The 14,713-nt window shown below is 37.6% G+C and overlaps 1 protein-coding gene across 4 annotated transcripts in view; it reads left to right on the forward strand.

Annotated features, from left to right (window-relative positions):
* ATP6V1H (ATPase H+ transporting V1 subunit H) overlaps positions 1-14,454 on the forward strand; it is a 49,603-nt gene extending 35,149 nt beyond the window's left edge. For all 4 annotated transcript variants that reach the window (XM_014257833.2, XM_088063789.1, XM_088063791.1 and 1 more), the window contains 2 exons: positions 235-348; positions 12,101-14,454. In XM_014257833.2, coding sequence (XP_014113308.1) covers positions 235-348; positions 12,101-12,161 — 175 coding nt within the window. In that variant the 3' untranslated portion in view covers positions 12,162-14,454. The remainder of the gene's footprint in view (positions 1-234; positions 349-12,100) is intronic.
* Positions 14,455-14,713: the final 259 nt, after the last annotated feature.

Below are 14,713 nucleotides of genomic sequence, written 5' to 3' on the forward strand. Positions count from 1 at the left end.
GTGAATTCCTAAATTATCTTTTTTAACAAAAATCGGTAGTTATTACAGGAGATAATCTGTATTTATAACACATCAGGTGAGATGTGTATCTTGGCAAATAAACAATTTTAATAAAAGAAATATTATATAATTTAAACTTAACCTCTTAAAGCCTTGAATGTGAAGTGGTTGGATAGGATAGCTGCCCAGAATTGAAAGTAATATCAAAAAACTTGCTCCTCTCCTGTTTTTCAGAGTGATTGAACAGCTTGGTGGTAAGCAGCTGGTCATGAACCACATGCATCATGAAGACCAGCAAGTTCGTTATAATGCACTACTGGCTGTGCAGAAGCTGATGGTTCACAATTGGTATGTGAAGATTTTTTAACATTCTACTAACCATGATAAATCTCTGTTGTGGAGAGAGGATTCAAGACAGTGGATTTCTTTAGGGGAGAAAAAACATTTTTATGTGTTAAGGCAGCAGTTTTTATGCAGATTAACATGATGCTTATGGTAAGAACTTAGTTTTTCTGTGTATTTTGGAAGCAGTTGAATTGAGTAGCTTTTTCACATGGTTGAATGTCACACAAATAACTCACTTGAACAATGTATTTTAGCTTAGGTTGAGTATTAGGAAAAGGTTCTTCACCCAGAGGGTGATTGAGCACTGGAACGGGATCCCAAGAGAAGTGGTCACAGCCCCAAGCCTGAGAGAGTTGAAAGAGTTCTTGGGCAATGCTGTCAGACATGTGGTGTGACTCTTGGGCTGGTCCTGTGCAGGGCCAGGAACTGGACGTGGTGGTTCTTGTGTTTCGCTAGAGGACACAAAATGATTCACACGAACACCTCTCAGTGTCAGAACAGAAAAAAACAATCTCTTTATTCTCTGATTCCAGTATTTATAGATTCTTGACAATGACCAGGGATTGGATAATTAAGTTACCACCTTCCCAAGCACACAGGTCATGCGAAACAACCATCAAAAGACATTTTTTAGAAGGAATGTGATAGACAACTTATGTTTACAGAACTTTCATCGGAAAGTAACTAAAAGTATGAAAACATGATCAGAAGGCTTCAATTTCCAGGGCAACACTTGTGGTTCTGTTCCAACTCAGGATATTCTGTAGTGATTCTATTAATTTATTTGAACTATTTGTGGAATAGCAGAAGTTTATGGGCTGATTGAGTAGTTCTCTAATAGCCCTGAAGTCTTGTCAAGTTCTGCCACAGAACTTGCTGGTGGGTGATGCTGCCTTTCCAACAGAGCACAGGACCTTTATAGAGAAGCATTAAAGGGCTGAAGCTCTGAAAAACTTCAGCATTCATGGAGCAGCTTTGTCTAAGTTGCAAACAAATTAGGTATGCTAAGCATAAAGCATGGAGAGTTAAAAATACTAATTAGGAGTTTTTAATCTGGTTATTAATTATGAGTGCACCAGAGCTCATAATTTCAGTCTGGCATTGCCTTAAAGGAAGATAAAATGCAGCAGTACATCTGAGTATATTGGAACATAAGTGTTGGGATACAAAAAACTAATTTAATTTTGAATTTAAACAACCTTTTATTTTTGAAAAGCTTAGTGCTTGGATATATCTATAACTTCTGTCAATTTTCTCACCTATGACAGAATGTGAACTTTTTGAAAGGCTGAATAGGGATGATGCTAGCAGTGTGAAAGTGGCAGGGGAACAAGGTCTACCAAGCACTTTCTTTCTGACAGGTTAAGTCACCTCCTTGCTGTGACAGGCTGGCTAAGTTGACAAATTTGCTCCCATTGTCTCTCTTTGCAGTGTATCATAGGTAAAACAAAACTAATTTTCTCCCATTCCTTATGAAGAGTATGGGTTTTAAGGTTTTAACTCTCATGCATGTTATATTCATTTTATCCTACTTCCTCCCTCACATGCTGTGGGAACTTTCTATAAAAGAGAAACGTGTTTAAATACCCTACTATGAAAAATCCAGCTAATATTCTCCATCTGTAAGGAATACTTTGATAAATCACATGGAATTTCTGAGTGTGTGGAGATGGAGTCTAAACACGTGGTCATGTTCAATCTAATTTTTGGTCATTATTGTGTATTACGCTTCTCCCTGCTTCTCAGTTTACTACATTTCTTTTCTCACTGTGCTGTTCTGATATATTTGAAACATTCTGAGTATTACAAACCAGCTGCAACTAAATAGAGATTATGGCATGGAGAGTTTAGTTACTAATACTGCCTTCTGCAGTAGGGACAGGTTTTATTTCATGTCTGTTCTGATGTCTTGAAAATCTGATAGGAAGACATCTAGTCTTTTTCCAGCACAAAATTCACTGGTAGTAATAGTTTTCCTGAATGCCAAGCCTGGGTTTTTCTCACTTTCAGTGACAGAATACTACTTTTAAAAACATCACATCTGGTCTTCTGTATTTGTTTTGATTTTTTAATGGTATGAACATTTCTCTGCCTACTTTTCACAATTTGTGAACTTTAAGACTTGAGACTGAAGGGGAGATGGCAAAAATACCTAGTTTTCAGATCTTCAGAGGTGTCAGTAAAAAGAATCTGTAAATTAGCACCACTTCCACATTCTTATTGTCATCTCTGTAGGGAATGTTTTCTTGTTTATTTTATAGTGGAACAAGCTCTGGGACACATTGTCCTTGTCTCTTATTTGCCAAAGTAGTGTTCCCCTTGGCCTGGACTTTTAGTTTAAAAAGACTTTTAGTTTTAGTTTAGTGCAGGAAATGACACACTGTTTGGATGTGGGAAGCTAGATCTGTCTTTGTGCAGATCTGGTATTTGATAAGTGTTGGGAGCTCTTCTGTTTCATTGCTGTCTCTTCTCACCCGACAAGCTGAGTGCCCTGACTGCTGCTTGCTGTGGTTTAAGTGCCTACTTACTAAGCTTTGCATTGTCATAAGATATGTTATTCAGCAGCTACAAGGTTGAAGAAGGTTTTGCTTCCCTTGCTCTTCAGAGCTGGGGAAAGAATAAACATTTTTCCTCTTGCTTCCACTTATTCTGGAATTACAGTCATTTCACTCAAAGCAATTGTGGTTTTTCCCTTGAGTTTAACTGGCACAGAACAGTTCGTCATTACTGTCTGTGACATGTGTGACAGAGGTAGTCAGATTTTCCTGAAGGCTAACTGAGAGAAAGATTAGAAAATAAAGCTTTGCTCTGCCACAACGGGGCTTGGTGCAAGTGCAGTGCCTGGAGCCAGCAGTGTAAAGAAAACTTGTGGTACTTGAATTGAGGGAGTGCCATAGGGCAGCTGAAGTAGCATTCTGCCTAAAACACAGCTGTATCGTTCGACTGTTAGCTCAACTTAGAGACAATTAACTCCTAAGTAATATGAGTAGTTCATTACAGGCTGCTCAACTGGCTTTCCCTTAGGGGTTTTTAAGTCAGGGATTAATGGGGGGAAATCAGACTGTCAGGCATTCTCTTAAATGGTGAAGCTATGTTGGCAAAAGTAATAACTGCTGTCATCTTTTCAGATGAGATAAGTTAAATTGAAATATTCCAGTTACATTTGCATGTCAAATGATTAGGCTCTTGATGAAGAGAGGAGCAAAATTATCTTTTTAACATCACTTACTGCCTATACATGAGAATCAATCCTGAGTTTCAATCTGACTTGAATTGTGTTAGTCATGGCACCCTATGCTGGTAGTAAGAACCTGTGTAGTGGGTTGACCCTGGGTGCATGCACCCACCAAAGCTGCTATATCATTCCCCTCCACGGCTGGGCAGGGCAGAGAAAATACAATGAAATATTCCTGAGTTGTGATAAGAACTGGGAGATAACCACTCACCAAATACTGTCACAGGCAAAACAGGCTCAAATTAGAGATAATTAATTGAATTTTTTTACTAGCAAAACCAGAGCAGGATAGTGGGAAGTAAATAAGACCTTTAAAAACGTCTTCTCTCCACTCCTCCCTCCTTCCCAGCTCTCCCTCCTCCCTGAGGGCTGCAGAGAGATGGAATGGGGGTAATGGCCAGTTCACCACACATTGTTTTCTCCCACTGGTTAGGGAGAGGAATAATTCTACTCCATAATGGGAATCCCATGCCACAGGGCTAATTGTCCATGAACTTCTCCAACATGAGTCCATCCCATGGGCAACAGCCCTCTCCAAACTATTGCAACATGGGTCACTCTTCTGTGGGGTGCAGTCCTTCAAGGACAGGCTGCTCCAGCATTTGTCCCTCCACAGTGTCACACAGCCTACCAGGAAACCTGCTCCAGTGTGGGCTTCTCTTTCCATGGATCTGCAGATCCTTGTCAAGCCCCTGCTCTGGTGCAGGCTCCTCTCCTGATCTCCTCCTTGACACCAACATGAAGAGTATGAGTATGTTGGCAGGTATGGGTATGTTGGCTAAACAGTGGGAGTTAGGATGTGTCACTTACGCATGATCAAGTATGGTATGGATGTGGAATTCATAAAAGGCATGCTGAATGAAGCAACAAACTGTACAAGCTTTGAATATGCAACAGGTTCATACATGGTTTTCTAAATGCACAGCCCAGACAAAATTACTTGCTCTCCATCTTTTAAATTGAGGAATTCTGTAGGGAGACAATAAAAAATCTGAAGCTGCCTGGATTTGCAATATGCTATATTTAGAAACTCTTACTCTATAGATAGCTTCTGTATAATGCCTGCAATTGGGAGTGAGAAGTGCAGGGTGTAGTGGTAGTTAACTGGCAGCCACAAAGTTTGCACCCACCCTCACCCCTTATTTTTTCCCCTATCCCAACACTGAAGTGTGGAATGCTTAATAGAGTAGTAGGCTTAAATTCAGGAAATAATACTTACAGGATAATGACTTCCACTATATTTATTTCTCCTGGTTCTTAGCCTTCATTATCCTTCATTATCCCTACAATTCCCTTTCAGTAGTTAACAGAAGTTAACTAAATTAAAAGTTTGAGAACATAGTGTCTCTGATTAATTTTTATCTTTTTTAAAATAACAGTTCCTAGCTAGAATGAGACAAGTTAGGCGAAAATCCAATTAATCACAGGCACGCTTGATATCTAGTGGAGTGCTCCATTGTTTTATTTGCACATAAATGTGTATTCTTGTGAAACTCCTCTCCATGTAGTTGTAGAGGCTACATGTAGAGGAGTTTTTTGTTTGGCGTATGCTCTCTGGAATTTACAGTGTGCTCATGTTTTCTGTCATGAGATCTGTACTCTTTCCAGAAACACTTTTTAATATTTCTAGAGTTCATGGTAGAGTGGAAAATATCAGATATTCTGCTCAGTTTGTGTTTTCTTTTTTCAAAAAAATTGCTTGTTTTCATTAACTATGCTGAAAAACATGTCACAAAAGAAGTAACTTTTTGATCATTTACTTCTGATTAGTGTTCTTTAAAAATTTGATTTTCTAATAGGAAAATTCAGTTAAACACTATTGTTATTGGTTATTCTTACATAAAATGCTATTAAGTGTTGTAAGCAACAAAATTCTTTGTAGTAACTAAATCTTCTGATTAAATTTAAAACTGCTTTCAAACCACATTGCCAGGTTCAGTCAAGTGAGCTTTTAAATTCACAGAATGGCTCTGCATGTTAGCTCATAGCGCATCTTATAAGTGAAAAATGGCTTGTGCTTTGTCTCCCTACTAGAAAGGCACATATTGAATTGGATTTCTCAGTTTATTTTCTTTTAATATCAAATGCTTAATTAAGCTTTGTTATGAGAGCTTATTGATCTGACCTTTCTTCATAGCTTGAAGTTGTGAACTGGAAGTCTGGAATAACTCTTTCAAGATTGGACAAAACTAGGGAATTTGCTGAGAGGAAAGGAGGTTCTTGTGGTGTCTGAATTTGAAGACTCATGTTAATGCTGGATTTCATGTTGTAAGGAGGGTTTTAAACCAAACTATGAGCAATGTTTTCAGTAATCATGAGATAATCTGTAGATTGTCTATTAATATTACTGCATTCAGCTGATGACAGGGCTCCATTTGGAAACACAAAGCACCTCTCATGTAATGTTCATAATCCTTCCGTACAACCATTGAGACTGTTTAATTATTATGTGTACATCAGAATGTTGAGCATCTCTTTACTGTGAATAATTAAAGAGAAACAATGTCCTAGATTTTGTTTATCTTAATAGTTAGCTTTTGTTCTATTTGTTTATATGAAGCGGAATCCGTTAAACTAAGTACTGAGAATTGCAGAGGTGTTTGCAGTATCTTCTCTCCTGAGATCCACAGCCACATTTATAGGTCAAGGAGATACATGGTGAAAACCACCATGGTTCCACTGAAAAAGATCATTTACTAAAATCTTCAGTTTGATGTATTGGAGGCCCAAACTTGGTCAATGTTTGGGCTTTGGTTTGGTCAAAGTGGCTTTGATTCTGCTGTATACATTTGTTTTTGTTTTTTTTGTTGTTGGTTTGTGATGACTTACCTTTAAAACTACTCATGGTAGGCACTGGTATAATACACACACATCTTATGTTCTTTAATACCATATATAAATTGGAATATTTCATATTGCATAAATCCACTGAGTCAAAGAAGACAATTGTGTTCAGTAAACAAATGACAAAAGAGAAGTTCTCCAGCAGTTCTCCAGTGGTAGCACTCCAGCTTTGGCAGTCTTCCCAGCCCAGCTCTCCAGGAAGATGTCTCTTTGTTTTTTACTTTACTACTTGCATAACTGTTCTCTTTTTATTTACTTTTGTGAAGAGCATGATAATAATGAGCACATTATATATATATATAATATTATATATAAAATATATATAAAAATGTGCAGTGTTATAACCTTGGATCCAGCAATAAGGCATGTTAATAATTACATTTCAGGAACCAAATATTAGCATCACTCCAGCCTGATTTAAGCCTGGCTTTATTTTCTTTCCTGGCTTGTGTGACTGTGGCTCTTTGGGGAGGCAAATGCACCTGTGGTGGTCCCTGTGGAGCTCCACTTGCTTTTCTCCCAGCCACCACCAGTGTTAATGTGACACTGTAGTAATCACATTCAAGGGAGCTTGTTTGTAAAAAGCAATTCACTGCAATTCACTTAAGAGTTAAATAAACAAAAAGTACTGTCTCACCAGAATACCCTGAGTGCCTTGTGAGAAAGACAGGCCTACACAGCTGGAATGGGTTAAAGGGTGGGTGTTCCAGCTTTATCTCACACTGGATTAGATGGAGACTAGTCACATGGTTGCAACCTTGTCGTGGTGTTGCCACTTTATGTGTACTGCTCAGAGGTTCCAGAAATAATTAATCTGTGGAGTGTAACACTTAGAAGAAAATGTTTTCAAGGGTTAGTTTAACCTGCTTAGAATTGGGAATATTCGATCAATTCAACTATCAAATTGTGTAATTCAAATATCTTCTTGTAAAGCCACAATAAATTAGTAAACCCGGTCTTTCTAGTTTAATAACTTATAGTCTAATAACTAACTAATCTAGTCTAATAACTTCTCTCCAGGTTACTAAACCTCTAGCAGAAATGCAACATAAGGCTGGCAAAAGTAATCAATTTGTTCAATCAAGCTATTCTATCTGCTGCCTGTCCTGGGAACTTGTTTGTTTAACTATTTGTTGTATCTTTATGATTTGTCTGTAAATCTTATATGTTGGCAATGTCTTTTGAGTGTGTTGAGTCAAGTGGCAGACTTTTTGAAGGATTCCTTTAGAACTAGCTTTTCAATTTCATTATCCAAAGTATGGGACTCAAGGCTTATGTTTAGATAGAGAAAAATAAAATCAATATTTTTATTTTGTTTTTTGTCAAAGAAAGGCATCTTCTCATGGCATCCTCAGTCGGCTAAACCAAGCTAGAGATTGCAGAAATTCAAGACTATCAAATATTTTTTGGTAGCTTACTTCTTTAATAACCAGGATGCAAGAGTTAAATGTTAGAAAAAAGAGAATATGAAAATTTCACCCTTACTTTATTCTGTGCTTCATCTACTTTTCTTCCTTTGCCTGTTAATTTTCAGTGTTCTTTAAAGGACAGGTAAATCTGACTGCACTGGAATTTGGAGTATAACACTGAAAGTAGTACTACTTAAACTTCAAGGTTTGTTTCTTTGAACACATAACCTCTTGAGATCTGTTGTATGTGTCTTATAACTTTGCCTTCTATCATAGATTGTTTGTTGTTGACAATGATCTTTTACTACATGGTGTATATTAGTATAAAATTTGTAGGTAGTGTCTTGTACCAGTTTGCAATTATCTCTTTATTCCATATTCACTGAGTTTAGGGGCTTACATGTTGGATCAGTTCTGTGTGCTTTTTCCTAAATAAACTTTAAGCATTTGTTTCAATTACAACATTTAACTATATCTCTGCTTCAAGGTGTCAGTGTCTCTCATGAGAAACAAAAACTGATTAAATTAAACAAAATGAAGAAACAAATTAGAATAAGAATTTGAGATAAAATTAATTAATGTGTTCACCTCTAAACTTCCTTTGCTTCTTGGAAAAGTACTTCGGAAACAACGGAAAATGTGTGGAGGCATGAAAAAGGGGGAATTTCTGGTGTGAAAGGAATCTCACCTGGTTTTTCTAGTAAGAATGGAAAGATTAATTTGCAAATGGAAATTACTTACGTTTTATCGTCAGACTTTTGGGTGACCAGGGAAGTGAAAATGTGTGGGTGTTTCAAGTCTTGTTGATCTGAGCATTAATTGAGAGATGGAAGATTTTATAGTTAGTCTCAAAAGTGATGTACTACAGTTGCATGTTTGAAGCTTTTCTTCAGTGCAGAGGTAATATTTTTTTGTTCTTGTAAATTTGTACTGGATCAGTTGTCTCATGTTTGAGTGCTCTTACTTGTAAATGCAAACTTGTTTGCACTAGCTTCACCTGCTTTTAATAATGTTGGTTTTATGTTGAAGGAAGTGAGAAGATGGCTAAACCTGACCTTTTTATAAAGGTCTTTTTGTTAGTGTGAGGAAAATGGTTTAAAATATCTTGTAGTGATCCAATTCATGGGCTTATAGCTTGCAATTAAAAAAAAAGTAAGTCCAATACCTACCATTGTACTGTGCATCGCAAATCTCAGATGCTATTTTGAATATTTTATTAACTGATTTGTTATCTTATGACAAGATCCATCCTTTCATCATACATGCTTTTATAGTGCAATGTGTTGAATGTTTGAATTCTCACAGGTGACTTTAATTTTGTGAAGCAAATAGTAATTTTAAAATCCCAGTTTTTCTCTTAAGATTAGTTAAATCTTTAGTGTTTCTTAACCTCCTAATGTACCAGATGAAATACCAGTATTTATAAAATATATTTGAATCTTCTTATTCTTCTAATACATGTTTTAGCAGAGGGAGAACAGGCTCCTACTTAACATTTTGGAGCAGGTCCAGAGGAGAACTCTGAAGATGATTTAGAGGCATGGAACACCTGCCCTGTGGGGAAAAGCTCTGAGTTAAGCCTCGACAAGAGAAGGCTCTGGGGAGATGTTAGACCACCTATACAGTACCTAAAGTACCTACAGTACCTACAGGAGGGCTGGAGAGGGCCTTCTCACAAGGCCAAGGGGTGATGGCTGTAAAATTAAACAGAGCTGATTTAGATCAGATATCAGGAAGAAATTATTTCCTGTGAGGGTGGTGAGACACTGTGAGAGATTTCCCAGAGAATCTGTGGATGCCCCGTCCTGTGGAGTATTCAAGGTCAGGTTGGAGGGGGCTCTCAGCAACCTGCTCTAGTGGAAGGTGTCCCTGCCCATGGCAGAGGATTTGGAACCAGATGATCTTTAATGTCCCTTTCAACCCAAACCATTCTATGATTCCATGTTCATCTAATCTAGACTGCACAATAACTTGTCCTGGGTTAACCAGTGACCCTCAAATAGAAGTGATAACCAAGCAGAAAATTAAGTGATCCTTCTTACAGCTTATAATGCAAGGTTTTTGCATTTAAGTGGCCCTTGGTGGTGGCTAAAGATGTGATGGGGTGGGAACACTATGGGATTTTCACTTGGGTTTGCAGCAAGACAATGCAGAGATGTAACTGTAGGTACTCATTCTGTATGGGGAAATGAGGTGAGAGCTTTTCCTTGACCCTGAACTTAAACCTCACACCTACAAAAGGTTTTCTAGGGAAGATACTGTTCTACCTGCTGTAGAAGTTGAATATGTCTGTGAAGGCACTAGATACCTACAAAATGTGCTACTGCCCTGCTGCCTTGGAGATTTTTTGCTGACTACACTGCACTTTGGTGGGGTTTTTAGAAAGCCTTGGTCACGTATCTGAAACAGTGTAAGCTTTGCAATAGTTGTTGTGGTACAGATTATCAGCTTGATTGATTTTCCTGCTTTGAAGTAATAGTGTGGGAATTTCACATTCAATATAGTTCATCTGTGCTTTAAGAATAAATAATGTGGGCTTGTAATATGACAGGCATGTATGTAGCAAGTGTCAGTTGCCTTCAAGGCTGGATGTCAGAGAAGAAATATTAGAGTCAGTACATGCATATAGACATGAAACAAATGAAAAAAAACCAAACAAACAGCCAAAAACATGGATCAAAAGGAGGTTTGGTGAGTGTGGAAGCTCTTCCATAGTTGCTGACTGTGTTTTTGGATGACTGTCAAATTGTTTTGGCGGTACAGTTTTGAGTCCTACAAAAACACAAGAGAGCAGCTCATTTATTTCCTTCTTTCCCAGCTGGAGCCTCTACTTTGAGGGTGATAACCTGTCTGTTATGAGCAAGAGTTTTATCTATGAAGTGGAGCCCAAGCTTTAAAATACTGTGATTTTACAGCAAAATCTTATGAAGCTGTAAGTGAAGGTGCTAAATCATAACATATCGTTCAGCATACAAATTATGTGTTATTTTCTTTGCTAGTGGTGTTTGAAGTTAATGTTTAATAGGAACTTCTGCTTTTCTGGATGCTTAATGTTAAAACTGAGAAAAGTGGTGTTGGTCGGTGCTAAACTTCATTGTGCAGTAGGAATTGCAAAGCATAAGGAATAACTGTTTATTATATAACAGTTATTCCTTATATGCATAAGGAATCTGTTCAGCAGCACACTAAGCTAAAAACTAATTCTTGAAATGTGCAAAAAAAACGATCTTTTAAATTTATTTTTTAATAAAGCAGAAGCACATATTCTTGAGTTAGGTGGGGTTTTTTTGAGACTTCTTTCTGATCATCCCTCTGAGATGCTTCTAGTGCTTAACCTGTGTAGGTTGAAATATCTGTGTAGTGAGAAAGCACAGTACTGAGTGTATGATCAGCAAGTAGAAAAAGAACGCCTACATTTCACGAGTCCTGAAACCTCTCTTTCACTTGATACAGTGGTACAGTTATTGTATTTTCTGTGACAAGCAGCAACCCAGGTACTATTATTAAAGACCGCTTTCAGCTTTTTTGTGGTTCTTTTTTGTGAAGTGTTGATCTGCTTTCAGGAGAGAGTGAAGGATTGTACCATTCAGAATAACTGTGCAGTATTTTTCCATGGAATTTAGATACTGTTGCTCAGGGCAAGTGCTAGTGTTCTGGGAGATGTTCCAGTGTTGAGAGAGAGAGAAATTAAGTGGCTTAGAGCACTTCAAAGCGCAGATGAAGAGAACACTTTAAAGAAAATGTTGATATACAGTGGGCCTAGATTGATTATCTTTAAGTTTTCTCAACTTGAATACGTAGCTATTGAGTCAGTGTCTGTTTTGCTTGCCTATGGATTGTTTTGCCAGTATGTCCTTTGTGTGTCCAGAGTGTGCTTTGTGCTTCTGCAGCTGGGTTGTGGAAAGGGATACTTTAAAATGTTTTGCCACAGCTTCAAAAACAGGTATTCAACAAGCAAAATTTATCTGTTTCATGGGTGTTCTGTGTCAGTTGTCAGGGCTTCTAAATGTTTCCATTGGGCTCTTTCCTTTTCTAGATAGTTTTGTTGAGGTTTGATTTGTACTTTATTTTCATAGGGCAGATGATGGATATCTAAAGCTCAGGTGTTCTCATTGTTAGTCCAGTGGACTGTGGACAGTAGACATTATTTGAAGGATTAATTCTGAACTTAAAGCTTTTTCTTCTTTATTGTCTTCATAATTCCCACCACTATTGCACTCCCCACCCTCCAAAACATTTCTCAATCTAATTTTTTGTTGTATTTCAGGGAATACCTTGGGAAGCAGTTGCAATCAGAACAACCTCAAACGGCCACCGCACGGAGCTAAATACACTTCCGTCAGCTCATGCAGTTTGTGCTTACAACTACAGTGTGTTTGTCTTAAAATGAATACAAAGGAAATATTGAAATCACGTGCTCTTTGTCTGCTACGGGTGCATAAACATTCCAACTTTCCTCTAGTGTTGTTGGCTTACTAAAAATTGGTTTGTTCAACTAGTTCTGCTGATTATACCTATTAGCTTCTTGTTCTGTTCTGAATGTATATGAAGAAATGTGGCTAATATATTGCATTTGTTTTATGTATTTATTCTCATAATAAAGACTATTATTAAAGGATATCTGTTCCATACTGGATATTATAATTAGCCTAGAAAAAATGTTCTCTTCTTTTAGTGGGTTATCAGTGTTGTCACTTTCCAAGAAAAGCGAGTTGTCCCCTTACGTTTCAGACAAATTAATGAAGCTTTGACTTAGTGTTTCATAGAAAGTGCAGTAGCCTAAGAAATATTGATTATTAGTAATAAAATATATACCAAGTCTCAAAATGATGTTAAAATTGTATATAAAAGCAAATGTATGGATGTTTTTTTTTTCTGGGGGGTGGGGTAGTTATCTTTTTAGAAACTACATTAAAAAATCTGGAAATGACAAGAGGAAAAGAAAATGAGCACTCCTTCATCAGTGAAGACATACCCTCAAGGTTATTAGTCCAGATGTATAACACTAGGGGTTAAGACTGTAGATCAGAAATCAAGTTGAGGGTGTTTTTTTGTTTTTTTATTAAATGTGCACTAACACTGAACTTGTAATTTCACGGAGTTTTTGGTTATTAATAATACTTGTAAATGTTAGGGTTCTGGTTTCATTCTAAAATCTATTGTATTTATTTTATATTAAGCCAGATAATTTGGCTATAAATATTTTCTGTGATTTGTAGCTTCTGACAGTATAAAACATGTAATCAATAAATTTAAGATAATTTTGGCGTGGCATATGAAAACAGTTTTGTTGCATGGATAGGAGCCTGGCTCCAGGCACTTGCAACACCAAGCAGTTAATATTCTTGTGATTCATTATTAGAATAAAAAAAAAAAAAGTGATGATAACTCAATCCTTAATCTTGTCAGTAGTCATTTGAGGTGCAAGTCTCTGAGGAAGCTCAGAGTACTTTGTCATCAAGTGAAAAGACAACTTGGGAAAACTTTCCTTATCCAGCCTGGATTTTCATCATATGTAATTAAAATTTGACCACTGTTGCAATGGCGAGAAGAGATTTAGAGGACTACAGGTTGATGATGTCTTGGTCTGCTTAATTAAAATTGGATTGTGTAGCTTAATGACTGTTGCTTACTTTTGCATATAGAAGGCAAAGGCTTTGATATTGCAGTCAGCATCAGAAGGAGAGATGCTGAAGCCTGAAAAAAATTAACCCTCACTCCAACTCAAGTCAGTTTATCTGAGTAGGTCTCAACTCAGCGCTGCATATTCCCACAGTGCTGAGGGATACAGATGGTGTGGGAAGCAGTTGGGGGAACAAGGGTGCACCTACACTCTGTTTTTGTCTCAAGTAAGTTCAATGCTCTTGAAATAAATCTCCCTGCATTTCACACTCCAGTTTACATTGCATGGTGGTGTCAGGCCATGAATGGGTTCTTCTCCAATAAAGCTGAAGCTCAGGATGTACATTCTGCATGATGCATGTCATGCTGTGCATCCTGTGTGTCGTGGCTACATAAGCAAGTGTTCAGTCTACTGGACCATTTCAGATTTTGTTTGAAGTGCGGCCTTTAGAAATGCGGAGTGAATGCTGAATTAGCACCAAGTGTCTTGCTCTACCAATCATTTTTTCATGTCACACTTGTCAGTGTAAGCAGATCCTATTATTGGTCTTACGGTTACAGCTGTAATGTTGGGTGCAAGAACTGTGGCGTGGCATTAATGGGAAAGGAATATCTCCCCACCTTCAAAACCAAGTGTGTTTTTTCCTTTCCCCAAGGGAACACTAAAGCACTGCTGGGTAAGAAGATCTGGGGTTGAATTGTAGGAGTAAACATGATAAATACTACCACTGGAAACCTCTTCAATTTCTGGAGGAGCTAGAAATAACCAAGTTACTCATAATGTGAAACGAAATAGCTTACAGGGGTTGACCTGAAACATCTGAGTATTATTTTCATGTATTATACAAATAAATTCTCCTCTCCTGCTTTGCTGTGCATAATTTAGTTCTTCATCATGTGGTGTGTTTCTAAGCTGTGTGATACCTGGCATTCTCTGACATTTAGTTACCACCTTGTGTCCAGCAGCTTTCTAATTAAAGAAATGGTTCTGAAGTTTCACTTAAATTCCTGTATGTTATTGATGCCCTGGTGCCTGTAAAATCTGAAAGCCTGCAAGCTCTGAGATTTCCAGTTGCCAATGGTAACATTCAGGTGGCTCAAAAGTTGGATTTGGGTGAGTTCCTGCCAACAATTATGCCTTAAGAAGCCTGGAAGTCTGCAGGGGAGGGTGTTATGGAGGACTTTGCTGTGCAGAGAGTAATTTGGACTGAAGTTGCCAGAGCTGAGATTTCTGCAGGAGTCAGACTGCTCATGGTGT

Source organism: Pseudopodoces humilis, chromosome 1 (assembly GCF_049639895.1).
Source record: "Pseudopodoces humilis isolate 2021_Gansu_Grassland_sample_001 chromosome 1, ASM4963989v1, whole genome shotgun sequence".
Lineage (NCBI taxonomy): Eukaryota > Metazoa > Chordata > Aves > Passeriformes > Paridae > Pseudopodoces > Pseudopodoces humilis.